This window comes from Arachis ipaensis, chromosome B1 (genome assembly GCF_059453495.1).
Source record: "Arachis ipaensis isolate K30076 ecotype BB chromosome B1, ASM5945349v1, whole genome shotgun sequence".
NCBI classification, from domain to species: domain Eukaryota; kingdom Viridiplantae; phylum Streptophyta; class Magnoliopsida; order Fabales; family Fabaceae; genus Arachis; species Arachis ipaensis.
Window position 1 is genome coordinate 73,325,160 of NC_142436.1, and position 27,972 is coordinate 73,353,131.

The 27,972-nt window shown below is 39.9% G+C and overlaps 2 protein-coding genes, 1 non-coding gene and 2 pseudogenes across 4 annotated transcripts; 1 reads left to right on the top strand and 4 right to left on the bottom strand.

The window, feature by feature from the left end:
* Positions 1-5,471: 5,471 nt before the first annotated feature.
* LOC148577021 (uncharacterized) lies at positions 5,472-6,197 on the bottom strand. The gene has a single exon (XM_088502829.1). The coding sequence runs from the start codon at positions 6,195-6,197 to the stop codon at positions 5,472-5,474; it is 726 nt and encodes a 241-aa protein (XP_088358955.1).
* Positions 6,198-9,615: 3,418 nt separating this feature from the next.
* Positions 9,616-11,797, top strand: LOC107608185 (ABC transporter C family member 6-like; annotated as a pseudogene).
* On the bottom strand, positions 11,711-15,390 carry LOC107608197 (ABC transporter C family member 7-like; annotated as a pseudogene). Its single transcript, XR_015902364.1, has 6 exons — positions 14,629-15,390; positions 13,218-14,539; positions 13,024-13,110; positions 12,341-12,934; positions 12,092-12,249; positions 11,711-12,011 (listed from the first exon to the last, which is right to left on the bottom strand). The product of XR_015902364.1 is annotated as an ABC transporter C family member 7-like (transcript).
* Positions 15,391-15,942: 552 nt separating this feature from the next.
* LOC148577022 (uncharacterized) lies at positions 15,943-16,803 on the bottom strand. Its single transcript, XM_088501469.1, has 2 exons — positions 16,678-16,803; positions 15,943-16,530 (listed from the first exon to the last, which is right to left on the bottom strand). The coding sequence occupies exon 2, from the start codon at positions 16,508-16,510 to the stop codon at positions 15,992-15,994; it is 519 nt and encodes a 172-aa protein (XP_088357595.1). The 5' UTR covers positions 16,511-16,530; positions 16,678-16,803; the 3' UTR covers positions 15,943-15,991.
* Positions 16,804-22,974: 6,171 nt separating this feature from the next.
* LOC148577023 (small nucleolar RNA R71) lies at positions 22,975-23,082 on the bottom strand. The gene has a single exon (XR_015904239.1). It is a non-coding gene; the product is annotated as a small nucleolar RNA R71 (small nucleolar RNA).
* Positions 23,083-27,972: the final 4,890 nt, after the last annotated feature.

The window sequence follows — 27,972 nt, forward strand, 5'->3', positions numbered from 1 at the left end:
TCCTTCTTGCTTCCCTCGTTCATTTTACTTTCCCTTCGTTCTCTCAACTGAAAAAATCTCTTTCTCTCTGTTGCATTTCTGGAGTTGAGTTTCTGCCTCCCATCTCCATTTTCCGGGCTTGCTTTCTGCATTATCAAGTTGGTTTTCCTCTGCTCTTTCCTTGTTTTCACTTTTGTGATCTTTTGTTGTTCTATATTTGCCATGCATTGTTCTGCCATTTCCTTTTTTGTACTGCGTTTTGTGCTTTGGGTGGTGGTGTTTGTGTTTTAAAGGGGTTGAGCACCGCTGTGTTGGGTTGGTAGTGGCAGTAGGGTTTCGGTTATCTTCCTTGCTTCTGCGTAGGGTTAGTAGGTTGATGGTGGTGCTCCTCCCTGTTTTAGGTATGCATCGGCGGAGGAGTGAGGGTGTGGGTACTCCAATAGCCCCTTCCTGGGGCGTCCTCGCTCACTATACCTGGGTGACTAGCGACGTGTGGGGTGTTTCGTCGCGGATGACGGAGGCCGATCTTCAACGCCTCCGTGATCAAGGGGCAATTTGTGGTGGTGGCGATATGGAGTGGCAGTATGAGCTTGCCCTCCCAGACGCCGACGAGCGCATTTGCTATTTGAACCTTGATTCGCCCACTGTTCCGGACTGGATGTGGGTTTATGAATCAATGTTTACTCGGCTTGGCGTGCGGCTTCCTTTTTCGCCGTTTGTTCAGGAGCTGCTGAGTTGGTGTTCCGTGGCGCCATCTCAGCTTCATCCAAATAGTTGGGCAGCCATTCGAACTTTTGAGCTTGTGTGTCAGTATCTTGATCTCCCGGTTTCTGTTCCTGTCTTCCTTTTTCTTTTCTTATGTACTCTTCCGTCTAAGGAGGGGAAGCATAAGAAAGGGTATATGTCGTTCCGGGCTCAGCCTCATCGCTGCATTTTTGGTTTGTTTGAAGACTCATTTCATGGTTTTAAGAGAGAGTACTTTAAGGTGCGCCCCATCCGGGGGCATCATCCATTTTGGTTGTCGTTAGAGGGCATGCGCCGGTTTCCGACCTATTGGAATTTCTATGCCGGTCCATCGGTTTTGACTAAGGTCACCTATGATGGTTTGTCTTCAGAGGATAAGGACATCGCCAATGTCCTGTGGCATTTGTTTGGGGAGCGTCTGTTAAATCCTCGAGACGTTATGGGGGATCCTCTGGCTTGTCGGGCGTATATTGGTGTGTGGCTTGTTTCTTTTCTTGTTCATGTTTGTCTTTCCGATTTTGTAACTTGATGTTTTTTCCTTTGATTTCTTGTAGTTGAGATGGCTGGTGGTTTGACTTCCCTGGCGCGTTTGAAGGCAGCGATGGATCGGGAGGAGGGGTCGTCGGCGTCTCCTACTACCCCTGCCTCCAACCCTGCTGCGGATTCCCGAGCCGTTTCTCAGGAGGTGGTTTCGTCGGGGGTGAGGGATGGTGCTCGGGCTTCACCTGGTCCCGTGAGCTCACCTGAAGTTGTCGTGGTGACGGCTGCCGAGGCTTCTCGGAAGAGAAAGAGGCCTGAGGAGCCTAGTAGTGAGACCTTTGGGGAGGAGTTGTTGTGCCTACTGTGATGGATTGCCGTTTTGATGCTTCGGGGTTCATAGATCAGCACTTGATGCCTGGTACGGAGCCATTTTTTGATGAGTGTGATGTTTCATTCCAGGCTAAGTCGGTGTACCGTGCCCTCCTTCGGTCTGCTGTTATTGTCCGGAAGGCTGAGCCAGTGATGGCTCAGGTCGGTTTGTTGGACAAGAAGCTCCGTCAATCTCAAGCTGAGGTGGCTAAGTGGAAAGAGCAGTTCGAAGCTGCCGAGGTGGCGAGAGAGAAGGCAGTGAAGTCTTCCGAGGAAGCTGAGGCGGATATTCTCCGCCTTTCTGAGGTCGAGACTTCACTTCTTTCTCAACTGAGTGCGGAGCGGCAATGGGCTTCTGATGCGGGTTCTCAGACTGCCGTGATTCTTGGCGAGCTAGAGGTTTTGAAGGTTGAAGTTGCTGCTCTGAAGAAGGAGAAAGTGGAGTTGCTGGCTGACGCGAAGGGAGCGATTGCGGCCACCGAGGAAGCGATGAGGGCTCAAGCTTCGGTGCTGGCTCCGGGTGTGGACGTGTCCGTGATAAGGGCTTTCAAGACCGTCCGTGATGGCCAAATTGTTGACCTTGAATATTTTTAATTGTAACTTTGTTATTTTAGTTTGTTTTAAACTGTTTTATTTCGAATATTTGGTTGGCCGTGGGCCGTGTATTTTGACGTGTTTTGAACTCTGGGTTGTGCCATCGTGGCCGCTTATAACTTGCTTTCTTTTTAATTACTCGTATGGCCGTTCAGGCTTTTTATTGAGCCATTTATGTGTTTAAGCCGTTGTGACTTGGGGCTTTTGGTAGGCCGTTAGTGTTTGGGGATATCCGTGTGTTGGGCCCCAAGGTTGATCAGTTCTCGGTGTTTGTGGCCGTATCTTTATTCCGTTTTGGGAGGTAGAAGGGGAAAGGGTAAAACAGTGAAATTTATTTGGGCCTCGTTAAAACCCTCTGTTATGGTGGGAAAGAGTACCCGTGTTTAAAACTTTTATAAAAGAGTAAAATAGATGTAGTACAGAAGTAAAAACTGAGTTAAAAAGGAATTTAGAAAGACAAGGGAGGACCTAGGGAGGTCAATCTAAGTGTAGTAGCGTCGTAAGTTGGCGGTGTTCCATGTCCTCGGAATTTCATCGCCGTTAAGTCGTTCGAGCTTGTATGCTCCCCTTCCGATTGTGGCTTTGATTCTGTATGGTCCTTCCCAATTGGGGGTGAATTTTCCTTCCCCTGGGGTTGGGGCTCCGATGTCATTTCGTCGTAGGACGAGGTCGTCAGGTGCGAATTCTCGTTTGATGATGCCGTGGTTGTACCTTAAGCTGATTCTTTGTTTTAGGGCTAGCTCTCTGACATGGGCTATGCTTCGTTCTTCGTTGATGAGGTCTCGTGCCGCCTCCTCGTCGTTACCTCCGACCGTCTTTCTAGGGCTTGGGTCTCCTATCTCTACTGGGATGACAGCCTCCACACCGTATGTTAATCGGAAAGGTGTTTCCCCTGTGGTCGTTTGGGGTGTTGTTCGGTATGACCATAGGACCAATCCGAGTTCGTCGGCCTATAGTCCTTTGGCTTCGTCGAGTCGCTTCTTGAGTCCTTTGACGATTATTTTATTTGCGGATTCTACCTGTCCGTTTGTATGGGGGTGTTCTACCGAGCTGAAACAGTGGGATATACGTAGTCCTTCTAGGAACTCTCTGAATTTTTTGTCAGCAAACTGGGTTCTGTTGTCCGAGATGACGATCTCAGGAATCCCGAATCGGGTAATGATCTGTCTCCAGAGAAATTTTCGGCATTGGGTTGCCATGATGGAGGCCAGGGGCTAGGCCTCGATCCATTTAGTGTAATAATCTATGGCGACAATGAGATATCGGAGTTGACCGGGTGCCATAGGAAAGGGTCCGACAAGGTCGATTCCCCAGGTGCCGAATGGCCGCTCAGCCGATATGATGCTGAGCTGGTGCGGGGCGGCCTGGTGGATGTTGGCATGCCTTTGGCATTTATCGCAGCTTTTTACTAACTGCATGGAGTCCCGGATAATCGTGGGCCAGAAGTACCCGGCCCGGATGACTTTCTGGGCAAGGGTTTTTCCTCCGATATGGTGGCCGCAACAACCTTCGTGGATTTCGCGGAGTATGTACTCCATGTCCCCGAGTTCGACGCATTTGAGGAGGGGTTGCGAGAATCCGCGTTTGTACAATTGTCCTGCGACGACCGTGTAGTCGGCGGCTTCCCTTTTCGTCCGTTTCTCCTCTTTGGGGTCTTCGGGTAGTGTTCCGTCGAGGAGGTATTGTAGGATAGGGTGAGTGCATGATCCTCGGCTGGAGAGTGTCAGGCAAGAGTTAGTCGTTGTGGATATGGATGGTGATTTAACGATTTCCTGAATTAGCGATTTGTTGCCGTGTCCTGGTTTGGTGCTGGCTAGCTTGGAGAGGAGATCTGCTCTGGCATTTCGTTCTCTGGGAACGTGTCGTATGGTGATATGGTTGAACCCTTCTTTCAGTTTGTTCACCTTGGCTAGGTATTGTTGGAGTAGAGGGTCTCGCGTTTGGTAGTCTCCGTTGATTTAGGAGCTGACTATCTGCGAATCGGTGCTTACTTCCAGGACTTTTGCTCCGACGTCCTTGGCTAGGGCTAGGCCTGCCAGGAGGGCCTCGTATTCTGCTTGATTATTGGAGACTGGGAATTCATATCGTACTGATTGTTCGATTACGACCCCGTTTTGGGTTTCGAGTATGACTCCTGCACCTCCGGAGGTGACGTTTGATGAGCCGTCGACGTGCAGCTTCCATGACTCGGGAGTAGGGTTTCCCGGAGTCATCTCGGCGATGAAGTCGGCCATGGCTTGTGCTTTGATTACGTTTCTGGGTTCAAACTTGATTTGGAATTGGGACAGCTCGATGGACCATGCTAGCATTCTTCCTACTAGGTCGGGCTTCTGTAGCACCTGTTTGACCGCTTGGTCGGTCCGGACTGTCATGTGATGGGCCTGAAAGTATTGTCGTAAGTGTCGGGAGGCCGTGAGGAGCGTGAAGGCTAGCTTTTCCAGGCGCGAGTAGCGAGTTTCCGTGTCTTGTAAGACTTTGCTTATGAAGTAGATGGGTTCTTGTTCCTTTCTCTCATTTTTGCGGATGAGTGCTGCTACGAGTGCTTCTTCCGTTATAGAGAGGTATAGGTATAAGGTTTCCCCTATTTGGGGTTTGGCGAGAACCGGCGGTTCCGCCAAGACTCTTTTGAAGTGTTGGAATGCTTCTTCGCATTTTGCCTCCCACTTGAAAGGGGTCCCCTTCTTCATTAGCTTAAAGAAGGGGATTGCGTTTTGTGCCGACGCTTCGAGAAAATAGGATAGCGCAGTGAGCCGTCCGGTGAGCTTTTGGATGTCGTTAAGGTTCTTAGGGTTTGTCATTTCAAGGATGGCACGACATTTCTCCGAGTTGGCTTCGACTCCGCGTTGCGTGATCATAAAGCTGAGGAACTTTCCCGCCTCCATTCCGAAGGCGCATTTTGTCGGGTTGAGTCGCATTTGGTATTTTCGTAGGGTGTCCATTATGAGCTTGAGGTCGCTGACAAGTTTCTCGCCGGACTCTGTCTTGGCGAGCATGTCGTCTATGTAAACTTCTAGTTTGCTTCCAGACAGGTTCTGGAATATCTTGTTGACGAGTCTCTGGTAGGTGGCTCCGGCGTTTTTTAGGCCGAAGGGCATCACTATGTAGCAGTATGTCCCGTCTGGGGTGATGAATGCTGTTTTTTCTTCGTTGGGTCAGTGCATCGGTATCTGGTTGTAGCCGGAGTATGCGTCCATGAAGCTGAGGTATCGATGGCCGGATGCGGCATCTACTAATCTGTCGATGTTTGGTAGGGGAAAGGCGTATTTTGGACAGGCTTTATTGAGGTCCGTGTAGTCGACGCACATTCACCACTTCCCGTTAGATTTTTTCACTAGCACGACATTGGCTAGCCAGGTTGTGTAGGGGAGTTCCCTGATGAAGTTGGCTTCGAGTAGGGCTTTAACTTGCCTTTTGACCTCGGCGGCTCGGTCTGGTGACATTTTTCGTCTCCTTTGTGCTACTGGTTTGGCTTTGGGGTCCACGGCTAGCCGATGGGACATTAGGTCGGGGTGTATTCCCGGCATGTCGGCTGGTGTGAAAGCGAACAAGTCTTTATTTTGTTTCAGGAGTTGGAAAAGCTCCTCTTTAAGATCGTATGGGAGGTTCCTGTTGATGAAGATGTATTCCTCTTTGGTTGGCCTTATTTGTAGTTTTTCCATGTCGCCTTCTGGCTCTGGCCTGGGTTGGCCGTCTTGTCGAGCGTCCAAATCAGCTAGGAAAATTCCGGCCGCATCCCGGGATTTCTTCCGTAGAGCTAGGCTGGTGTTGTCGCATTCTGCTGCGACCTCCCGGTCTCCGTGGATAGTACCGATGGAGCCATCTTCGGTTGTGAACTTCATGAGGAGGTATTTGGTAAAAATGACGGCGGAGAAGTCATTGATTGTCTTTCTTCCGAGAATGACGTTGTAGGCGGTGGAGTTTTTTAGGATCACGAATTCGGATAGGATTGTCTTCCTCTGGTTACCTGTCCCTATGGTGATGGGGAGGGTGATTGAGCCGTCCAGTTTAAGGAAGTTGTCTCCGAGTCCCATGACACCGTTGCGATGTGTTTAGAGATTGTCATTGTGGAGCCCGAGTTTGTCGAAGGCTCCTCGGAAGAGGATGTTTGAGTCTGCACCGGTGTCCACCAATATCCTTCGTACTAGTCTTGTTCCGATTCTTGCTGAGATGACGAAAGGGGCGTCTTCCGCCGAGGTGCCGTGCTGGCAGTCTTTAGGTAAGAAAGTTATCGTATTGTCGGCCAGGGTGGTTAGAGTGTGGTTTCTTACGGCCATGACTTTGAGATCTTTTTTCAGTGTTAATTTTGACTTGCCCGATATGTCTTTGCCTGTGATGACGTTTACTATGATGGTTGGGTCTTCCTCTTGGCTTTCCTTAGGGGGTTGTTTTTGCGTTCTTGGGTTGCGCCCTTCTCTTTCTGGCGACCTGTCTCTCTCCGCATGTTTTGGTTCTCTAATGATTTTGGCGAACTCTGGGAGCTTGCCGTCTCTTATGGCTTGTTCGAGGGCGTCTTTAAGGTCGAAACAGTCTTGTGTCCTGTGTCCGTAACCTCGGTGGTAGTCACAGTAAAGGGTTTTGTTGCCTCCCATTCTTTCTTTGAGTTGTCGGGCTTTCGATATGATGCCTCGATCTGCTATTTGGTGGTATATCTCGGTAATTGGTGCTGTCAAGGGTGTGTAATTAGAGAATTTGCCGATTCTTGGTGGTCGGTTTGTGTTTGTCGATTTGGGGTGGTCCCTTTGATTTTCTCTGGATGGTGGGTTATGTCGTTGCGCCGGGTTGCCGTGTTGGGTGTGGGTGTGTTGTCGCTTGTTGGCAGCGACGACCTAGCTGACCTCCTCATCATTTATGTAATCTCTGGCGATGTTCTGGATCTCATGCATGGTCCACACTGGTTTGGTGGTGAGGTGTTTGCGGAAGTCTTCGTTCATGAGCCCGTTAGTTAAGCAGAGGCTTGCGACTGAATCCGTGAGCCCATCGACCGTTAGGCATTCGTCATTGAAGCGGTCGAGGTATTTCCTTGTGGATTCGTCTTGTTTTTGTGTCATCCCTAGCAAGCTGATGGGGTGTTTAGCTTTAGCAATTCTGGTCGTGAACTGGGCCATGAACTTCCGTGTGATGTCGTGGAAACCGGCTATGGATCCGTTTGGGAGGGCGTTGAACCATTTGATTGCTGGCCCGGCTAGGGTCACCGGGAAGGCCCTGCATCGGACTGCGTCGGCCGCTCCTTCTAGGTTCATCCTGGCCTCGAAGGCCGTTAGATGTTCCTGGGGATCCTTAGTTCCGTCGTACTTCATGTCGGTGGGTTTATCGAAACCTTTGGGGAGTTTTGCTCTTAAGATCCTTTCTGTGAAAGGTGTAGCTCCCATTATTGTGTGGTCGTTTCTTGTGCGCTTAGTTTCTCGGTGTCGCCGATCTTCATCTGAGTCGCGTTGATGACTTAGATCTCAGGAGGTACTGCGGTTATGTCTTTTGCTGTACCGTCGTTCCGGCGACTTTTCTCGCCTAGGGTCGCGCGAGGTGCTGCGATCATATTTCCTATCGTGTCATCGTGTTGGCGATCTGCCGTGGCGAGATTTTGATCTAGAGGTTGCGTGACTTCCGTGTTCGGTGTTATACCTTTCCTTGGAAGCTAGTCTGCCTTCGAGTTCTTGGACTCGGAGGCAGAGATCTTGGATTATTTGTGCCGCTTTGTCCCCTGTTTTCTCAGGGTGTCGCGGATTCGGGACGATGTGATCGTTTTCTTTATTCTGCGCGTGGTGGATGGTGCTTGCTATCCTTCCATGGTTTGTGACCTCCTGATGCTCGGGGGTCGGGTTCTTTGCTCGAGAGTTATCCCGGCTTGAGGAGGTTTCTTCGAGTACATCCCCCATTCCGACTCTAGTCGGCGCAAGTTCCCCACAGACGGCGCCAATGTACAAGATGTCTCTGGTACGGGTTGAGGGATGGATCGGAAACTTACGGGTTGAGGCGGATGCTTGATTGCTTGACTGGAGCGATGGGGAGAGGTACCTGCAAAGACACTCCGACGCTCAAGTCAGAATGGATCTGAGAGGTGTAAAGTGTGAGGAATGAGTGAATACCTGGAGGGATCTGGGTCCTCTATTTATAGGTGATGGTGAATATCTTATCTTATCTTATTTGGCTAAGATAAGGGAGACATTTGAATTCGAGAGTTGGTTAGGAACTCTAGTGGGCCGGTTTCGGACCTTCTGGAAGGGCGAAGCGGGTCGAACCCGGGTTCGGGGACCGTTCCGGATATAGGATCCGTGGGCTAGATCCGTAACACATGTAATATTTTTTAGTGTGTAATATATTAAAATATACTTAATCTATAATATATATATATATATATAATAATAATAATAATAATAATAATAATAATAATAATAATAATAATAATAATAAACTAATAATACTACTTTTTTTTAAAAAAAAATTGGGGGACCAGGCCACCTTAGGCTCCCTTAACGATGACTCACGTATATAAATGCCTTTTAGGTTTTACTTATCCACCCAATGGCGAATTTAGAAATTTTATAAGAGGGGGACTAAATTAAATATAAAATAAATTAAAATATAATGTAACAAAAAGTCAACAAAATATATTTTATAGTATATAGGTCAAAATTAATAATTATATTATATAAAAATCAACATTTAACTACATACTTTAAGTTTTGGTATTTTTAAATTTGTTCAGCGATATTTCATATAACTAAAATTATCAATTTATTATTTGGAATAAATTTTGAAATATTCTCTTTTTCAACATATACAATCATATAATAATCTGCTAAAAATTCGTTTTTCTATCTTGTTTTAATAATTTTTATTGTTTAAAAAGTCTATTCAATTGTTATTGTTGTCATAGAAAAAGTCAAAATAATTTTTTTTTATAATTATTGATTTTTTACATTAATCCAAACCTGTATATTTCAATAACTTTTCAATTATTTATATATTCATAAACTTTTATTATTTTTTAAACTTATTTTTTATTTGCTACTAATATATTATAATACACATTATAATTTATACATATTAAATTACTAACATGTAATTTTTTTTAGTGTGTAATATATTAAAATATACTTAATCTATAATTAATATATATAGATTATAATATATTATAATATACTTAATATATATATAATAAACTAATAATACTACTTTTTTTTAAAAAAAAAATGGGGGGTCCAATAACTGCCATCAACAACAATGTACCTAGGTAGTACACAAGAATCTCAGCGGATTTTTGAGGTTGCTTGATAGTGATTTCTACGACGGAGATTCTTTATATGAGACTATGCAATATACAATTGGGTTCAAATTTTATTGTCCTTAATAATATATTTAAGAAAAAATTATGATAACAGCAAATACCAAACACATGATGCTCCAATAACAGCAAGTAATTTCTCATTTATATGCCTCTGACTTTTCATTCTCTAGTTCCAATGCCTATGCTCTATGCTCCATTCAAAAGCATTCCGCTCTTTAGCACCCACTTGTAAATTCTTCATATTTCCAAAGTTTGTCAACATTTCAACTTAATTTTAGGTTTGAATGCAATATCTATATATAGTCCTCAACTTTATTCTTATTTATCTTTTTCAAACAAAAAATAATGCCATTTCCAAGTGGAATTGATTGATTGATGAAACTTTTCTTTGATGTTTACTCTTCTGCTGTCTCTGAACTTTCCAGTGTTTCCTTCAACTTCAACCATGGCCATTGTGGATACTCTTCTTGTAACAGCCAATGTGGCATTCTTCTATGCAATTCTGATATGGCTGCTTCTTCACACTTTGAGACAAAGCAAGCTTCAACGTGCTGTGTTTCTCCAACAAAGACCAAAATTCTTCTCCATTATCACTCTCCTATTCAATTTCATTCTTACCCTTTTAACTATAGCTTTTGCAGTTCATGAATATAGGACTAATAAAATAGTGAGATATAGTTCTGTTACATTTGCTCTAACATGGGTTATGGCAAGTTTGGTTTCATTCTATTCCATGAAGAAGACAACAAGAGACAACAAAAGATTCCCTTTTGTTCTGGTTCTCTGGTGGGTCTTGACCAGTATCATAGAGGCAATCTCAATTTCTATTGGACTAATGAAGAACAACTTTGAATACTTGGACTTCTGGAATTTTTTTTCAGAGGATGATAACATAGTTGGTGTGGTTTCCTTGCCTATGTTGTTGTTGCTTTTGTGTTTGAATTTATGTGCAAGAGAAGAACAACACAACACTGACATGGAACAGCTCTTGGTTCACCCTGGAGAAGAAGATGATGATGATGATGAAGATGGAGAGAACTTCACAACTGTAGGCATTTGGAGCCAACTCACATTTCGATGGCTGAATCCCATTTTTAGAAAGGGTCGAGTTCAGAAGCTTGAGCTTGCTCACATTCCTGATGTTCCTCATTCTGAAACTGCAGAAAATGCTTCTTCCTTATTGGAAGAATCGCTTGGCAAACAGAAACTTGAAGGGGATTCCTTGACTAAAGCTATAACCAGTTCTGTGTGGAAGTCCTTGGCTTTAAATGCAGTTTTTGCCGGTATATTTTATTACTCTTTGGATGCTATGTACTTTTTTACATTTATTGTTTATGGTGCTTATTGATTGTTTTTGTTTTATATTTGAAGGGGTTAATACAATTGCATCCTATATGTTAATACTTTGTGAATTTCTTGGTGGATGATAATTCCAATTCAAGCATCCAATGCGACCTCATTCTTGCATTCATATTCTTCCTCTCAAAGACATTGGAGTCACTGAGCCAAAGAGGACGGTACTTTGGTGCTCAGAGAATTGGAATTCAAGTGCGCGCGGCTCTTATGACTCTAATTTACAGCAAGTCCTTAATGATCAAGTGTGCAGGGCCAACCCATGGAAAAATCATAAACTTGGTGAATGTGGTTGTTGAAAGAATTGAGGATTTCTGCTGGTACATTCATGGAGTTTGGTTGCTTCCAGTTCAGGTTAGTTTGGGCTTAGTGATATTGTACATAAACTTGGGATTCTTGCCTTCAATTTCTGCACTTGTTGTCACCATTTTGGTTATGGTGTGTAACACACCTTTGGCCAATATGCAAGAAAAATTACACTCCAAGATCATGGAAGCTAAGAATACAAGAATCAAGATGACTTCAAAGATAATGAAGAACATAAGGATACTGAAATTACATTCATGGGAATCTACATTCTTACCGAAACTCCTCCAATTGAGAGACACTGAGAAGAGTTGGCTGCAGAAGTACCTCTACACTCGCTCAGCAGTAGCCACTCTTTTCTGGACTTCTCCATCTTTGGTTTCTGTTGTTACTTTCGGCATCTGCATACTGGTGAACACAGAACTGACTGTGGCTACTGTCCTCTCAGCCTTGGCAACTTTTCGGATTCTGCAGGAGCCAATCTACAATCTTCCTGAAGTGATTTCCATGATAGCTCAAACAAAAGTCTCTCTTGATCGAATCCAAGAGTTGATCAATGAAGAGGATCAGAACCAGTTTATGAACAAGCACACTTCAAAAGATTCATGAATTGTTATTGAAATCAAGCCAAGTGAATATGCATGGGAAACAAGTAACCAAGATGATGAGAACAAAGTAGAAGACTAGATTGAAGAGAAAATTGATCCGGACTGACAACAAGAAAGGCTACTCTAGAGTATTCATCAACAAGATCCTTGATTTTGGTCATGAATATTTGTTCTTGATTGAAACAACGAATCGTGGCGGCCCCAGCAATAGATTCTGAAAAATGATGCAAGATTGGGGCCTTTCTGATCCCTACCATCCTGGCTAATTCCCTGGCAGTAGTAATGTAATAAGCCTGCAAAGAACATTACTTGCTTTATTACTATTATTATTATTTACATATAAGATTGAGAATCCATTATGAAATGATGATACCATATGGAGATAGCAAACACCACAAGAAACACAAGGATGAGTTGCCACGCGACCTGCGACATTAGCATGATCATACTCAACAACTGAATTAGTGCAAACACTAGCCCTGCTAATCTGTATGGTATGTTTGTGTCAATTGTACTTTGATCTGTTGATGACTGTAACATCAAAATTCAGAAGGAAAAATGGTTAAAACATGAATAGAAATTATAACAATAATTACATATAAAGAATAGTAGATGAACTGACCCTACTGAGGATTCTGCTTGATGGTGTGGTATCAAAAAATGAAACAGGTGCTCTAAAAACAGACGTAATCATTCCATGAAAAAGACGCTGAGCTGTCTCAATAGCCACCACTGCCATCAAAACAGTCCTTCCAAGTATAAAGATAGAGCTTCCACCAGAAAGAAGAACAAATGTTCCCATAAGCATCCCTTTGGTTACCCTCCCAGTTTGTTCTGCAGCCCAAGAAATCCAATAATTGCTTCCCATTTGCATCACTTGAAACAGAATCTGGCAGAGAAGAATGACCGGAAAAAGTGATCCTCTATATGCAGATGTGACAAAGGTTTAGTAAACACTCCATTTCACTCGACCGGTCTCTGCTTCTTCTTCTTTGTTTCTCTTCCAATTGCTTATGCTTTCTTGAAGATTCTCTTCAGCAACTTCAATTTGATTCTTTTGAAGGCGCCTGCAGCTAATAGAGTTCTCTTCATGCCATGGATTTATTTGGTTTATTGTTTCTTCATGAGCAGCCATTTGTCGAACAAATTCACAGTTGGGACATGCTATGAGTTCTTTCTACCTTCCTGACTCCACTATTTTTCCATCTTTCATTACCTAAAGGAGTAATGGAATTAAATAATGGTGACAAGGCAAACACTTATTAGTAGTTTCACTACTGAAAGACAAGTTTTGTATAAGCTTACCAGAATTAAATCTGCAGCTTCCAAAAATTCTAGTTGATGAGTAGCATAAACAACTGTCTTCTCAAACAAAAGTTGCATAAGGCATTTCTGTACAGCATGTCCAGTTCTTAGTGAAGTAATTTGAAAGAAATGAAGCTGAAATAACAGATAATTAAAAAAGAGAAACAACAAGCTCAATAATAATTAGTACTAACTTTAAATAAATGAGTTCCGGTATGAGCATCAACTGCACTGAAAGGATCATCAAGGAAGTAAATATCTGAATCATTGTAAACAGCTCTTGTGAGTTGAATCCGTTGTTTCTGGCCTCCACTTAAGTTTAGCCAGGATGGTAGGGATCAGAAAGGCCCCAATCTTGCATCATTTCTCAGAATCTATTGCTGGGGCCGCCACGATTCGTTGTTTCAATCAAGAACAAATATTCATGACCAAAATCAAGGATCTTGTTGATGAATACTCTAGAGTAGCCTTTCATAATTATGCCACCATGGAATGGTTGTCAGTCCGGATCAATTTTCTCTTCAATCTAGTCTTCTACTTTGTTCGCATCATCTTGGTTACTTGTTTCCCATGCATATTCACTTGGCTTAATTTTAATAACAATTGATGAATCTTTTGAAGTGTGCTTGTTCATAAACTGGTTCTGATCCTCTTCATTGATCAACTCTTGGATTCGATCAAGAGAGACTTTTGTTTGAGCTATCATGGAAATCACTTCAGGAAGATTGTAGATTGGTTCCTGCAGAATCCGAAAAGTTGCCAAGGCTGAGAGGACAGTAGCCGCAGTCAGTTCTGTGTTCACCAGTATGCAGATGCCGAAAGTAACAACAGAAACCAAAGTTGGAGAAGTCCAGAAAAGAGTGGCTACTGCTGAGTGAGTGTAGAGGTACTTCTGCAGCCAGCTCTTCTCAGTGTCTCTCAATTGGAGGAGTTTCTGTAAGAATGTAGATTCCCATGAATGTAATTTAAGTATCCTTATGTTCTTCATTATCTCTGAAGTCATCTTGATTCTTGTATCCTTAGCTTCCATGATCTTGGAGTGTAATTTTTCTTGCATATTGGCCAAAGGTGTGTTACACACCATAACCAAAATGGTGACAGCAAGTGCAGAAATTGAAGGCAAGAATCCCAAGTTTATGTACAATATCACTAAGCCCAAACTAACCTGAACTGGAATCAACCAAACTCCATGAATGTACCAGCAGAAATCCCCAATTCTTTCAACATCCACATTCACCAAGTTTATGATTTTTCCATGGGTTGGCCCTGCACACTTGATCATTAAGGACTTGCTGTAAATTAGAGTCATAAGAGCCGCGCGCACTTGAATTCCAATTCTCTGAGCACCAAAGTACCGTTGTCTTTGGCTCAGTGACTCCAATGTCTTTGAGAGGAAGAATATGAATGCAAGAATGAGGCCGCATTGGATGCTTGAATTGGAATTATCATCCACCAATAAATTCACAAAGTATGTAATCAACAATGGACCCCATATAGGATGCAATTGTATTAACCCCTTCAAATATAAAACAAAAACAAATCAATAATCACCATAAACAATAAATGTAAAAAAGTACATAGCATCCAAAGAGTAATAAAATATACCGGCAAAAACTGCATTTAAAAGTCAAGGACTTCCACACAGAACTGGTTATAGCTTTAGTCAAGGAATTCCCTTCAAGTTTCTGTTTGCCAAGCGATTCTTCTAATAAGGAAGAAGCATTTTCTGCAGTTTCAGAATGAGGAACTTCAGGAATGTGAGCAAGCTCAAGCTTCTGAACTCGACCCTTTCTAAAAATGGGATTCAGCCATCGAAATGTGAGTTGGCTCCAAATGCCTGCAGTTGTGAAGTTCTCTCCATCATCATCATCATCATCATCTTCTTCTTCTCCAGGGTGAACCAAGAGCTGTGCCATGACAGAAACCCTAGCAGAGGCAGAGCTTCCTCCTACCATGCAACCAGCTTCTCCAATCTTCATCGTCTTCTCCACCTCGTCCGTGGGACCATCTGGTGCATCGTCTTCTCCATCGTCTTCCTGGTAGCGGCAGCGACGCAGCAACCAACTTTCTCTCCATCGTTGGCGTCTCAGTTGGTATCTCTGTCAGCATCGTTGTTCCCGGTTCCCTCTCCAGCAGCCAGCTTCGTCTTCAGTCAGCTGTTCCCTATCCAGCACCCAGCTTCCTCCAGGCTCCAGGGTCGTCTTCTCCGGTCACTCATTTAGGTTAGTATGTAATTTTTGGGAAATGTTATATGTTAAAGTGTTAATTGTTTTATTTTCTGTTCAATTTTTTAAATTATAAATTCTTAGTTGTTGTTGAATAAAGATAAAGCAATCTTCATCAATCTGAAACAATCGTGCTGTACAATTTTTTAAATATTAATAGAATTTTACTCTTATGTAAAAGTTAGATTTAATTTTGAATTGAGGATCTTCTATAAGCTAATTTTGATTTTTAACTTCAAAAATATTATGCTATTCATTTACTATTATAATTTATGGTAGCAGATAAACGAAGAAAAAATTGAAAGAAAGTTAGAGGTTTTGATGCCTTTTCGTGTTTTGATGCCTAGAGGTGAAAGAAATCTAATTAAACAAAAAGTTTAAAGAATAAAAAGAAACTAAAAGGAAAAGCACTTTAATTTGTTGCATGCTATGAATCATGAGAAATAAATTGACTAATATGATAGTAAATATAGAGGCTCTTGTATCCATTCGGGGGAGAGACTAATTACTCATTCATTTTTTTTTTAAACAGGATTGAAGAATTTTTTTCGTTCATTCATTTAATTCATCAATAAACTCTTCAATGAATATTCAGCTTCGTTAACTTAAATATATTGCAATGTAAATAGATACTCTGCAGTAAGTCTTTCAATTGTACTAATTGGTTAGTAACAAATTTATGACTTCTCTTATTTTATGTATTTTGCTTTTTGCATATTCAAAAAAAATGGGGAAAATAACCCCTACATGTCAGTGTTGTGTTGTTCTTCTCTTGCACATAAATTCAAACACAAAAGCAACAACATAGGCAAGGAAACCACACCAACTATGTTATCATCCTCTGACAAGAAATTCCAGAAGTCCAAATATTTAAAGTTGTTCTTCATTAGTCCAATACAAACTGAGATTGCCTCTATGATACTGGTCCAGACCCACCAGAGAACCAGAACAAAAGGGAATCTTTTGTTGTCTCTTGTTGTCTTCTTCATTGAATAGAATGAAACCAAGCTTGCCATAACCCATGTTAGAGCAGATGTAACAGAACTATATCTCACTATTTTATTAGTCCTATATTCATGAACTGCAAAAGCTATAGTTAAAAGGGTAAGAATGAAATTGAATAGGAGAGTGATAATGGAGAAGAATTTTGGTCCTTGTTGGAGAAACTTGCTTTGTCTCAAAGTGTGAAGAAGCAGCCATATCAGAATTGCATAGAAGAATGCCACATTGGCTGTTACAAGCAGAGTATTCACAATGGCCATGGTTGAAGTTGAAGGAAACACTGGAAAGTTCAGAGACAGCAGAAGAATAAACATCAAAGAAAAGTTTCATCAATCAATCAATTCCACTTGGAAATGGCATTATTTTTTGTTGAAAAAGATAAATAAGAATAAAGTTGAGGACTATATTATAGATATTGCATTCAAACCTGAAATTAAGTTGAAGTGTTGACAAACTTTGGAAATATGAAGAATTTACAAGTGGGTGCTAAAGAGCGGAATGCTTTTGAATGGAGCATAGAGCATAGGCATTGGAACTAGAGAATGAAAAGTCAGAGGCATATAAATGAGAAATTACTTGCTGTTATTGGAGCATCACGTGTTTGGTATTTGCTGTTATCATAATTTTTTCTTAAATATATTATTAAGGACAATAAAATTTGAACCCAATTGTATATTGCATAGTCTCATATAAAGAATCTCCGTCGTAGAAATCGCTATCAAGCAACCTCAAAAATCCGCTGAGATTCTTGTGTACTACTACTACCTAGGTACATGGTTGTTGATGGCTGTTATTGGACCATGGTCCCTCCATTTTAAAAAAAAAAAAATAGTATTATTAGTTTATTATATATATATATATGCGACAATTTTGAATTGGTATTTACTTGGTCCAGAATCTTTTAGCTTTCCCTTGAATCATTAGGTTTAGACATTACTTAAGGGATCTTAAATCGTTTAAAAAAAAAAACAGCAATATACCAACCATTTCTTTTTTTTCTTTGAATTATACACTTTTTCTTGGGTTGAAAGAGATGATTCCAAACCCACCCCACTCGTGTCTTCCGCTTTTGCTTGATTTCGAGTCTCTAACTCTCGAAATCAAGCAAAAGTGGAAGACACGAGTGGGGTGGATTTGGAATCATCTCTTTCAACCCAAGAAAAAGATATTGAAGCAGAGTCTACAGCATCAGGATTGGCCAGGAAAGAGGAAAAAAAAAAATACAAGAACAGAGTGAAGGTCGAAATAAATCTCGAATCGATTCTTTTTAATAAATCGATTCAATACATTTCTTATGTACCCATAGGTGCTATATTGGATTTGAATCAAATTTCGGATCAATATATATATATATATATATATATATATATATATATATTAATTATAGATTAAGTATATTTTAATATATTACACACTAAAAAAAATTACATGTTAGTAACTTAACATGTATAAATTATAATGTGTATTATAATATATTAGTAGCAAATAAAAATAAGTTTAAAAAATAATAAAAGCTTATGAATATATATATAATTGAAAAGTTATTGAAATATATAGGTTTGGATTAATGTAAAAAATCAACAACTATAAAAAAAATTATTTTGACTTTTCTATGACAACAATAACAATTGAATAGACTTTTTAAACAATAAAAAATTATTAAAATAAGATAAAAAAAATGAATTTTTAGCAGATTATTATATGATTGTATATGTTGAAAAAGAGAATGCTTCAAAATTTATTCCAGATAATAAATTGATACTTTTAGTTATATGAAATATCGCTGAACAAATTTAAAAATACCAAAACTTAAAGTATGTAGTTGAATGTTGATTTTTATATAATATAATTATTAATTTTGACCTATATACTATAAATTATATTTTGTTGACTTTTTGTTATATTATATTTTAATTTATTTTATATTTAATTTGGTCCCCCTTATAAAATTCTAGATCCGCCACTGTTTAAGGGGGACAAATAATATATATATATATATATATATATATATATATATATATATAAGAGTATTTATATTCAAATTAAATGTATTAATTTTTGTTCATATCCTGACCCAACACTGTGGTCCAAGCTCAAGTAAGCCAAAAGACCCAATCCAAAAATTGGCCTTGCCACCTAACCGACCTCCCATGAAAGAGGTCGGGTTCGACATGAGCCCCTCCCTAAAAGGGTCGGCCTTGAGATGAGTTGGCAGATAACACTTATTCAAATAAGTAACTGCCTCCTAAAATCTCTTCCAAAAGCAATATCTCAACAACCTTAAAATAAAGGGACTGTTATCCACTTTCAGAAGTGGAGCTACTCCAATGGTGGTTATTGGATCACCACTATAAATACATTGACATACTCAGGTAAAACTAAGTTTCAATACATTCTAAACCTGCTTACACCCTTACTGACTTAGGCATCAGAGTGTCTTTGCAGGTACCACCCCCTATTCTTTTGCACACACAAACTCGGACGGCGGTTCCAAGACGCACAGCAAGTCCGAGGCCACCTTCTATTGGTGTTTGGGCCAATCCTTTAAGCCCAATCCACCTATTTCAGGATACCCACATAACATTGGCACCGCTGTCGGGGACTTGGGAGATCAACGCATGATGGTAGATGATGAGCGGATAATTTATACGCTTTTTGGCATTATTTTTACATAGTTTTTAGTATGATTTAATTAGTTTTTAGTATATTTTTATTAGTTTTTAAATAAAATTCATATTTCTACACTTTACTATGAGTTTGTGTATTTTTCTGTGATTTCAGGTAATTTCTGACTGAAATTGAGGGACTTGAGCAAAAATTATATTCAGAGGTTGAAGAAGGACTGCAGATGCTGTTGGATTCTGACCTCCCTGCACTCAAAGTGAATTTTCGGGAGCTACACAAGTCCAAATGACGCGCTATTAATTGCTTTGGAAAGTAGACATCCAGGGCTTTCCAGCAATATATAATAGTTCATACTTTGCCCGAGTTTAGATGACGCAAACTGGCGTTCAACGCCAGCTTTCTGCCCTAATCTGGAGTTAAACGCCAGAAACAGGTTGCAGAGCAGAGTTAAACGCCAGAAACAGGTTACAAACTGGCGTTTAACTCCAAGGAAGACCTCTACACGTGAAAGCTTCAATGCTCAGCCCAAGCACACACCAAGTGGGCCCGGAAGTGGATTTCTGCATCATTTACTCATTTCTGTAAACTCTAGTAACTAGTTTAGTATAAATAGGACTTTTTACTATTGTATTTATATCTTTGATCAGTCTTATGCTATCTTAGACCTTTATGGAGGATGGCCATTCGACCATGCCTGGACCTTGTTCTTATGTATTTTCAACGGTAGAGTTTCTACACACCATAGATTAAGGTGTGGAGCTCTGCTGTTCCTCATGAATTAATGCAAAGTACTATTGTTTTTCTATTCAACTCAAGCCTATTTCTTCTCTAAGATATTCATTCGCACACAAGAACATGATGAATGTGATGATTATATGACGCTCATCATCATTCTCACCTATGAACGCGTGCCTGACAACCACTTCCGTTCTACATGAAAACAAGCTTGAATGCATATCTCTTAGCCTTCTGATTCACGATCAGAGTCTTCGTGGTATAGGCTAGAATTATTGGCAGCCATTCTTGAGATCCGGAAAGTCTAAACATTGTCTGTGGTATTCCGAGTAGGATCTGGGAAGGGATGGCTGTGACGAGCTTCAAACTCGCGAGTGCTGGGCGTAGTGACAGACGCAAAAGGATTACTGAATCCTATTCCAGCATGATCGAGAACCGACAGATGATTAGCCGTGCGGTGACAGCGCATTTTGGACCATTTTCACTGAGAGGACGGGAAGTAGCCATTGACAACGGTGATGCCCTACATAAAGCTTGCCATGGAAAGGAGTAGGAATGATTGGATGAAGACAGCAGGAAAGCAGAGGTTCAGGAGGAACAAAAGCATCTCTATACGCTTATCTGAAATTCTCACCAATGAATTACATAAGTATTTCTATCCTATTTTATATTTTAATTATATTTTAATTATCAATTCACCATAACCATTTAAATTCGCCTGACTGAGATTTGCAATGTGACCATAGCTTGCTTCAAGCCGACAATCTCCGTGGGATCGACCCTTACTCATGTAAGGTTTATTACTTGGACGACCCAGTGCACTTGCTGGAACTAAAATCATGAACGTGCGTATTAAGTTTTTGACGCCGTTACCAAGGAAGGAACGATCACGATTTTGCATACCATGTTTTTGGCGCCGTTGCCGGGGAGGGAACGAACAACAATTTCGCATTTGTTTCTGGCAACAACAGTGCCAAGTTTTTGGTCCGGCAACAACACCAAATTTTTGGCGCCGTTGCTGGGGATTGTTCGAGTTTGGACAACTGACGGTTCATCTTGTTGCTCAGATTAGGTAATTTTATTTTAATTTTAAGTTTTTGTTTTTATTCTTTTTATTTTCAAAAAATTTTCAAAAAAAATTATTTGAAAATAAATTATTCTATGGCTTCAGAATTTTTAAGAATGAATTCTAGAGTTTCAAGATAACATGTTGAAGCCTTGCTGGCTGTAAAGCCATGTCTAAATTCTTTTGGACTGAGGCTTCCTCTTCACATGCTTGAACTATGTATGCTGAAGCTTGGCTGGCCATTGGCCATGTCTAGTATTTTGGGCCGGAGCTTTCACTGAAAGCTTGGCTGGCTAGTAAGCCATGTCTAGTTCCTGGACCGGAGCTTTAGACTAATATTGCATGATTCCTGGAATTCTCATTAGAAATTTTGAAATCCTTATTTTTCTTTTCCAATTAATTTTCGAAAAAAAATACAAAATTTTTTTTAATAAAATCATAAAACCAAAAATAATTTGATGTTTTTTGCTTGAATCTAGTGTCAAGTCATAAGTTTGGTGTCAATTGCATGTTTATCTCTTTCTTGCATTTTTCGAAAATTCATGCATTGCATTCTTCATGATCTTTAAGTTGTTCTTGATGAATCCTCTTATTTGATCTTCATATTTTCTTGTTGTGTGTTGCATCTTGTTTTTCATATGCATTCTTGCATTTATATTGTCTCAAGTTTGAAAATTTCTAAGTTTGGTGTCTTGCATGTTTCTCTTTTCTAAAAAAAATTCAAAAATAAGTTCTTGGTGTTCATCTTGATATTCAAAGTGTTCTTGGTGTTCATCTTGACATTCAAAGTGTTCTTGCATGCATTGTGTGTTTTGATTCATAATTTTCATGTTTTAAGTCTTTTGGTTGTTTTCCTCTTTCTTCATTAAAAATTCAAAAATAAAAAAATATCTTTCCCTTTTTCATCTCATAAAATTCAAAAATTTGAGTTGACTTTTTCAAAAATTTTTAAAATCTAGTTGTTTCTTATGAGTCAAATCAAATTTTCAATTTAAAAATCCCATCTTTTTCAAATATTTTTCAAAAATCAAATCTTTTTCATTTTTTCTTTCATATTTTCGAAAATTTCAAATTGATTTTCAAAAATCTTTTTCTTATTTTGTTTCATAATTTCAAAATCTTTACTAACAATTAATATGATTGATTCAATAATTTTAAAGTTTGTTACTTGCCTATTAAGAAAGGTTCAATCTTTAAATTTTAAAATCATATCTTTTTGTTTCTTGTTAGTCAAGTAACCAACTTTAATTTTCAAAATCAAATCTTTTTAAATTTCTTTTTCAAAACTTTTTCAAAATAAATGTCAATCACATCTTTTTCAAAATCAATTTCAAAATCTTTTCTAACCTCTTATCTTTTCAAATTGATTTTCAAATCTTTTTCAAATTAATCCTATTTATTTGTTTCAATCATATCTTTTTCAAAACCACCTAACTACTTTTATCTCTCCAATTTTCGAAAATTACTAACCCCTTTCTCAAAAATTTGTTTTAATTAACTAATTGTTTTAAATTTTAATTTAGTTTAATTTCATTTTTTTTCTTCTTAAAACTTTCAAATTTTAACTTCAATTTTTATTTTTATTTTTAATTTTTGAATTCTAATTAATATTTAAAATAAAAATAAAAATATTTTTATTTTATTTTAATTAATTTTTGAATTCTTCTCTTCTCCTTCTTCTATTCTCCTATTCTTCTACTCACATAAAAGAATCTCTATACTGTGACATAGAGGATTCCTCTTCTTTTCTGTTCTCTTATTTTTCATATGAGAAGGAACAAGGATAAGAACATTCTTGTTGAAGCCGATCCTGAACCTGAAAGGACTCTGAAGAGGAAGCTAAGGGAAGCTAAAGCACAACTCTCTGGAAAAAAATCTGACAGAAATTTTCGAAAAAGAAGGAGACATGGCCGAAAATAATAACAATGCAAGGAAGATGCTTGGTGACTTTACTGCACCAAATTCAATTTACATGGAAGAAGCATCTCAATCTCTGCCGTTGGAGCAAACAATTTTGAGCTAAAGCCTCAATTAGTTTCTCTGATGCAACAGAACTGCAAGTTTCATGGACTTCCATCAGAAGATCCTTTTCAGTTCTTAACTGAATTCTTGCAAATATGTGATACTATTAAGACCAATGGGGTTGATCCCGAGGTCTACAGGCTTATGCTTTTTTCGTTTGCTGTAAGAGACAGATCTAGAATATGGTTGGACTCTCAACCTAAAGATAGCCTAAACTCTTGGGATAAGCTGGTCACAGCTTTCTTAGCCAAGTTCTTTCCTTCTCAAAAGCTTAGCAAGCTTAGAGTGGATGTTCAAACCTTCAAACAGAAAGAAGGTGAATCCCTCTATGAAGATTGGGAGAGATATAAGCAACTGACCAAAAAGTGTCCTTCTGACATGCTTTCAGAATGGACCATCCTGGATATATTCTATGATGGTCTGTCTGAATTATCAAAGATGTCATTGGACCATTCTATAGGTGGATCCATTCACCTAAAGAAAACGCCTGCAGAAGCTCAGGAACTCATTGACATGGTTGCAAATAACCAGTTCATGTACACTTCTGAAAGGAATCCTGTGAGTAATGGGACACCTCAGAGGAAGGGAGTTCTTGAAATTGATACTCTGAATGCCATATTGGCTCAGAATAAAATATTGACTCAGCAAGTCAATATGATTTCTCAGAGTCTGAATGGATTGCAAGCTGCATCCAACAGTACTCAAGAGGCATCTTCTGAAGAAGAAGCTTATGATCCTGAGAACCCTGCAATAGCAGAGGTGAATTACATGGGGGAACCTTATGGGAATACCTATAATCCCTCATGGAGAAATCATCCAAATTTCTCATGGAAGGATCAACAAAAGCCTCAACAAGGCTTTAGTAATGGTGGAAGAAACAGGTTTAGCAATAGCAAGCCTTTTCCATCATCCACTCAGCAACAGACAGAGAATTCTGAGCAGAATCCATCTAGCTTAGCAAATATAGTCTCTGATCTATCTAAGGCCACTTTAAGTTTCATGAATGAAACAAGGTCCTCCATTAGAAATTTGGAGGCACAAGTGGGCCAGCTGAGTAAAAGAGTCACTGAAACCCCTCCTAGTACTCTCCCAAGCAATTCAGAGAAGAATCCAAAAAGAGAGTGCAAGGCCATTACCTTACTTGGTGTGGCCGAACCCAAAGAGGAGGAGGAGGATGTGAATCCTAGTGATGAAGACCTCCTGGAAAGTTCACTGACCAATAAGGAGTTTCCCTTTGAGGAACCAAAGGAATCTGAGGCTCATCTAGAGACCATAGAGATTCCATTGAACCTCCTTTTACCATTCATGAGCTCTGATGACTATTCATCTTCTGAAGAAGATGAAGACATTGCTGAAGAGCAAGTTGCTCAATATTTAGGAGCAATCATAAAGCTGAATACCAAATTATTTGGTAATGAGACTTGGGAGGATGAACCTCCATTGCTCATCAAGGAACTAAATGCCTTGGTTCAGCAAACTCTACCTCAAAAGAAATAGGATCCTGGTAAATTTCTAATTCCCTGTAACATAGGCACCATGACCTTTGAGAAGGCTCTATGTGACCTGGGGTCAGGAATAAACTTAATGCCACTCTCTGTAATGGAGAAACTTGGGATCTTTGAGGTGCAAGCTGCCAGAATCTCATTAGAGATGGCAGACAACTCAAGAAAACAGGCTTATGGACTAGTAGAGGACGTGCTAGTAAAGGTTGAAGGCCTTTACATCCCTGCTGATTTCATAATCCTAGACACTGGAAAGGATGAGGATGAATCCATCATCCTTGGAAGACCCTTCCTAGCCACAGCAAAAGCTGTGATTGATGTGGACAGAGGAGAGTTGGTCCTTCAACTGAATAAGGACAACCTTGTGTTTGAAACTCAAGGATCTCCTTCTGTAACCATGGAGAGTAAGCATGAAAATTTTCTCTCACTGCAGAGTCAACCAAAGCCCCCACAGTCAAACTTTAAGTTTGGTGTTGGGAGGCCACAACCAAACTCTAAGTTTGGTGTTGAACCCCCACATTCAAACTCTAAGTTTGGTGTTGAGAGGTCCCAACAATGCTCTGAATATCTGTGAGGCTCCATGAGAGCTCACTGTCAAGCTATTGACATTAAAGAAGCACTTGTTGGGAGGCAACCCAATGTTATTTAATTATATCTATTTATTTTCTATTGTTATTTTATGTTTTTTTTAGGTTGATGATCATGTGGAGTCACAAAAACTACTGAAAAAATTAAAAACAGAATAAAAAAATAGCAAAAGAAACAGCAGACCCTGGAGGAAGAGCACTCTGGCGTTTAAACGCCAGAAACAAGCATCTGTCTGGCGTTTAACGCCAGAAACAAGCACTAAGCTGGCGTTTAATGCAAAAAATAAGCATCAACATGGCGTTAAACGCCAGAAACAGGCTACATTTGGGCGTTTAACATCAAAACAGGCAGTAGTCTGGAGTTAAACGCCAGTATTGCATACAAAGGGCGTTTTGCACGCCTAATTGGAGCAGGGATGTTAAGTCCTTGACCCCGCTGGATCTGTGGACCCCACAGGATCCCCACAGGATTTGTGGACCCCACAGAATCCCCACCTACCCCACCTCTTCTTCTCTCCTCTTCACACCTTTTCATAACCCTCTTCCCCAAATACCCTTCACCAATCACCCCAATCACTCTTCCCCATCACCTCTTAACCACTGACATCCCTCCACTCTTCCCCATAAACCCCACCTACCTCCAAAATTCAAATTCTTTTCCCTCCCAAACCCAACCCTAATGGCCAAACCCTAAACCTCCCCCCACTCCTATATAAACCTCTCATTCCTTCTTCATTTTCACCCAACATAACCCTTTCTTCTTCCCCTTGGCCAAATACACTCTCTCCCTCCATCTCCTCCATTTTCTTCTTCTTCTACTACTTTCTTTCTTCTTTTGCTCGGGTACGAGCAAATCTTTTAAGTTTGGTGTGGTAAAAGCATTGCTTTTTGTTTTTCCATAACTACTAATGGCACCTAAGGCCAGAGAAACCTCAAGAAAGAGAAAAGGGAAGGCAATTGTTTTCACCTCTGAGTCATGGGAGATGGAGAGATTCATCTCAAAGGTCCATCAAGACCACTTCTATGAAGTTATGGCCAAGAGACATCCTCATTGAAGAAGACAAGCCCATCACTAAGAAAAGGATGGAGCAAACAAGAGACCATGGACCTCAACAAGAGCATGAGAAAATTCCTCACCATGAAATCCCTGAGATACCTCAGGGGATGCACTTTCCTCCACAAAACTATTGGGAGCAAATCAACACCTCCCTAGGAGAATTAAGCTCCAACATAGGACAACTAAGGATGGAACACCAAGAGTACTCCATCATTCTCCATGAGATTAAAGAAGATCAAAGAGCTATGAGGGAGGAGCAACAAAGACAAGGAAGAGACATAGAGGAGCTCAAGAGCACCATTGGTTCTTCAAGAAGAGGAAGACGCCACCCTCACTAAGGTGGACCCGTTCCTTAATCTCTTTGTCTATTTATTTTTCTCTATTTTTTGTTTACTATGCTTTATGTTTATGTTTGTGTCTTTATTACATGATCATTAGTGTTTAAGTGTCTATGTCTTAAAGCTATGAATGTCCTATGAATCCATCACCTCTCTTAATTGAAAACTATTCTAAAAACAAAAGAACAAGAAGTACATGGTTTCGAATTCATCCTTGAAACTAGTTTAATTATTTTGATGTGGTGACAATACTTTTTGTTTTCTGAATGAATGCTTGAACAGTGCATATGTCTTTTGATATTGTTGTTTATGAATGTTAAATATGTTGGCTCTTGAAAGAATGATGAAAAAGGAGAAATGTTATTGATAATCTGAAAAATTATAAAATTGATTCTTGAAGCAAGAAAAAGTAGTGAATACAAAAGCTTGCGAAAGAAAAAAGAAGAAGAAAAAAATGGCGAAAAAAAAGGAAAGAAAAAGAAAAAGCAAGCAGAAAAAGCCAAAAGCTCTTTAAACCAAAAGGCAAGAGCAAAAAGCCAATAGCCCTTAAAACCAAAAGGCAAGGGTAATAAAAAGGATCCAAGGCTTTGAGCATCAGTGGATAGGAGGGTCTAAAGGAATAAAATCCTGGCCTAAGCGGCTAAACCAAGCCGTCCCTAACCATGTGCTTGTGGCGTGAAGGTGTCAAGTGAAAACTTGAGACTGAGCGATTAAAGTCAAGGTCCAAAGCAAAAAAAGAGTGCGCTTAAGAACCCTAAACACCTCTAATTGGGAACTTTAGCAAAGCTGAGTCACAATCTGAAAAGGTTCACCCAGTTATGTGTCTGTGGCATGTATATATCCGGTGGTAATAATGGAAAACAGAGTGCTTAGGGCCACGACCAAGACTCATAAAGTAGCTGTGTTCAAGAATCAACATACTGAACTAGGAGAATTAATAACACTATCTAAAATCTAAGTTCCTATAGATGCCAATCATTCTGAACTTCAATGGATAAACTGAGATGCCAAAACTATTCAAGAGGCAAAAAGCTACTAGTCCCGCTCATCTGATTGGAGCTAAGTTTCATTGATATTTTGGAATTTATAGTATATTCTCTTATTTTTATCCTATTTGATTCTTAGTTTCTTGGGGACAAGCAACAATTTAAGTTTGGTGTTGTGATGAGCAGATAATTTATACGCTTTTGGCATTGTTTTTACATAGTTTTTAGTATGATTTAATTAGTTTTTAGTATATTTTTATTAGTTTTTAAATAAAATTCACATTTCTTGACTTTACTATGAGTTTGTGTATTTTTCTACGATTTCAGGTAATTTTTGGCTGAAATTGAGGGACTTGAGCAAAAATCAGATTCAAAGGTTGAAGAAGGACTGCAGATGCTGTTGGATTCTGACCTCCCTGCACTCAAAGTGGATTTTCTGGAGTTACAAGAGTCCAAATGGCATGCTCTTAATTGCGTTGGAAAGTAGACATCCAGGGCTTTCCAGAAATATATAATAGTCCTTGCTTTGCCCGAGTTTAGATGACACAAACTGGCGTTCAACGCCAGCTTTCTGCCCTATTCTGGAAGAAATAGGTTACAAACTAGCGTTTAACTCCAAGGAAGACCTCTACACGTGAAAGCTTCAATGCTCAGCCCAAGCACACACCAAGTGGGCCTGGAAGTGGATTTCTACATCATTTACTCATTTCTGTAAACCCTAGTAACTAGTTTAGTATAAATAGGACTTTTTACTATTGTATTTATATCTTTGATCAGTCTTATGCTATCATAGACCTTTATGGA

Coding starts and splice junctions, on each gene's coding strand:
- LOC148577021 (XM_088502829.1), bottom strand. CDS start 6,197: ATGGGACTCGGAGACAACTTCCTTAAACTGGACGGCTCAATCACCCTC.
- LOC148577022 (XM_088501469.1), bottom strand. CDS start 16,510: ATGGCCATTGTGAATACTCTGCTTGTAACAGCCAATGTGGCATTCTTC.